Source organism: Pteropus alecto, unplaced genomic scaffold (genome assembly GCF_000325575.1).
Source record: "Pteropus alecto unplaced genomic scaffold, ASM32557v1 scaffold179, whole genome shotgun sequence".
Taxonomy (NCBI): Eukaryota; Metazoa; Chordata; class Mammalia; order Chiroptera; family Pteropodidae; genus Pteropus; species Pteropus alecto.
Window position 1 is genome coordinate 91,924 of NW_006442112.1, and position 2,811 is coordinate 94,734.

Consider the following 2,811-nt stretch of genomic DNA (forward strand, 5'->3'; position numbering starts at 1 on the left):
TACACTTTCCACTCTAAGCAGACTAGTCTCCTCAGTGTCATAAGAAGAAAGTTCCTATCTCCACGCCTTTCTCACCAACCTCACTCCCATCTCATGGAATGCCTTAACTACCTACCCTGTCCAGGACTCCTTTTAAATGGCCGCTTCTTCCATGAATCTGTAGCTGACTACTGTATCCTGCAGAAGCTTTCATTTCTTCTGTGCTCTGAGAAGGCACATTTGACAATGAGTATAAGCTCCAGATATTCCTAGTTATTTCGTCCGTATGTTTCTTATCTCTCCAAATAGATAGATTATAAACAGAAGGACAAGGGTGGTTTCTTTCTTTTTTCTTTCTTTTTCTTCCCAGCATTAACACACAACTTTATTGATGATACAAAAATGAAGTCAATGCAAGTGACAGGAGGGAGATTACTTGGGACCAATTGGTTCACTGTCACTTATGCAGAAGTAGTAAAAATATTTCAACCTAGGTAATGAAATAAAAAGCAACAAACATGCTTTCAGAACAGGTAGTGATATTCATTCATCCAGCTTAGGCCTGAAGACCAATTCAGATAAATATCAGCGTTGATGATACAATATGATATTCATTACTCGAAACTGGCAGCTGAAAGGATCCCTTTACCATATAAACAAGGTAGAGAATAAAAATAGTTTACAATGTGTGTTATTTCTAACCTACAAAATCAAAAGGTTATTCCTGACTCTTAGGGAACATACACTCAGCCAGTTTGGCCATGAATTTTCCAACTTTTACTTTCACCAGAAAATCATGGTGACTTTCAATCCCCAGAATCTTATCAGCACACACCTGAAATTCTTTTAAAAAGAAAAAAAGTGAACCTTCGCTGAATTGATTCTGAGTAGATTCATTTTCTTCCCACTTAAAATTGTCATTTATGTTCTCAAATATGACCAAAAGTTTCAGAATAACTTCTTTGTTCTCCTTTCTATTAAAGAGGGAACCTAGTGAAGATGGTACTTGGGCCCTGAGCAGTTCTCTAGTCATGGCTGGATTTTCAGCCAAATTCAAAAGGAGTTTCAAAACTTGAAATTTGGTTTCCTCATTTCCCGCTGAAAATAAACGAAAAAAGTCTGAAATGGAATTAGCAAGCATGTGCTGATACTCATTAGTAACAGTCATATTCGTAAGCAATCTGAGTCCAGCCAGCTGCACAGATGAGTTCAAGCGAGAAGTAATCGTATCATCACACACTTGATTCATGTATATCTTAAGCCTGCGTTGATTTTCAGCATTCACACTCAGGTTATTCAGGACAATTAAAGCCTTTTCCTTAACGATGGGATCTCGAGTATTGAGAATCTTTGCAACAATTGGGAGACCACCCAGATCACGAATAATATCTCTGTTAAATGCATAAGCAGCGTTGTTACCCAGAGCAATTAAAGCTGCTTCAAGAATATAAGGTTTTTCAGACATCTCAACCAAGCAAAGAACTTTTTGCAGCTCTTGAGGGGACAAAATAGTATCATCTGAGTTGGGGGAAGCCCGTTTCTGAACAGCTCTGCGAGCACGGGTAGCCCTGGCCCTTGCCCTGGCCCTAGCTCTGGTCCCGGCCTCAGTCCCAATCCGGGCCCAAGGTGGGTACCATACTATACCCTTGTTCTCACTGTTGTCATCATCATCATCAGACCAGTCATTGTACCTGGCCCCAGGACAGCCTCCAACATCATCCACATCCCCAGATACGCCCTGAGCCATTTTCTCTTTGTTCTGTTTTCTTCCCCGAGTCAGTCTATAAATGCAATAGCAGGCACCAGCCCCAATCACCAGTCCCGCAGTCACCCAGCCTACTTTCCTGGCGTAGCCCATGCAATCGTCCCTGACAATAGCAGGGACCAAGGAACAGACTAGTCACTCAGGTTACGGGAGAACTATGGTTCTGGGTGCAGGCCTGTGGAGAGTGATGTCTTCAGCCACTTCAAGGTCCCAATAGCTGATACTGGAGGTGAACCTAGAGGTGGAGGAAAGAAATGGGGTTTGAGTTTCTCTTCTCCTTGTATTGCCCCATGCAGGGAGTTGCACAGGAAGATAAGAGAGTAATAAATGAGTACTTGGTAGAAAATGTAGATTGTTAACAAACTCTCTATCCCCATCATTTCACCCCCCACCTACCCTTCCCAGTCCATTCCCTCCTCAAGCCTAGATAAAGGCAATGGAGCCCATTGTCTCTTCTGGGGCCTCAGCCACTCCAACCTCGGGTGTTTCCAGGGAGTGGCACCCTTGCACTAACCTCTTCCAGACAAGCAGTTTGCTTCCTCCCTCCCCTGAAGGTATGCCACGCCCAACAACCCTTCTGATCTGCAGAGACCAGAGCCGGTGAGTACTGAGAGCCTGACGGATTAACTGTTCATTCTTTCCTTTCCCGATTCACCATCTAGGTTGTCGGATTTTTTTAACCTCGCTATGCCATCCGAAACATACACATGCTTGCCCCCTTCGCTAGCCTGAAATGGGAGGGATGTTAGGGGAATAAAGTAGAATTGGGTGAGCCTGTCCAATCGCGGCGGATTTCTAACCCCTCCCCCATTCCAGGCAGCCCCACCACCACACCGACCTCTACAGATCCAAGGAAACTTCCTCCCTCGCTTCAGGTGGTGCCACCTGCTAAAAGCAGACCTGCGGGATGACAGATCGAAAATATGGGGACTAAGTACTGTTGAGAGAGAAAGATTATGAACAAACTATCTGATAGGTTTCCCTTCTGTCATCCTCCCGAACTCACATCCCCCCACCCGCGAGACACATACACACACACACACACACACACACACACACGCGTGCGC

The 2,811-nt window shown here is 44.5% G+C and overlaps 1 protein-coding gene across 4 annotated transcripts in view; it reads right to left on the bottom strand.

Moving 5' to 3' along the window:
* Nucleotides 1-317: 317 nt before the first annotated feature.
* Nucleotides 318-2,811, bottom strand: part of ARMCX3 (armadillo repeat containing X-linked 3) — a 4,955-nt gene continuing 2,461 nt past the window's right edge. For all 4 annotated transcript variants that reach the window (XM_015596220.2, XM_006920686.3, XM_025039048.1 and 1 more), the window contains exons 3-4: nt 2,583-2,644; nt 318-1,979 (exon numbers count right to left, since the gene is read on the bottom strand). In XM_015596220.2, the coding sequence (XP_015451706.1) occupies nt 698-1,837 (1,140 nt within the window). In that variant the 5' untranslated portion in view covers nt 1,838-1,979; nt 2,583-2,644 and the 3' untranslated portion in view covers nt 318-697. The remainder of the gene's footprint in view (nt 1,980-2,582; nt 2,645-2,811) is intronic.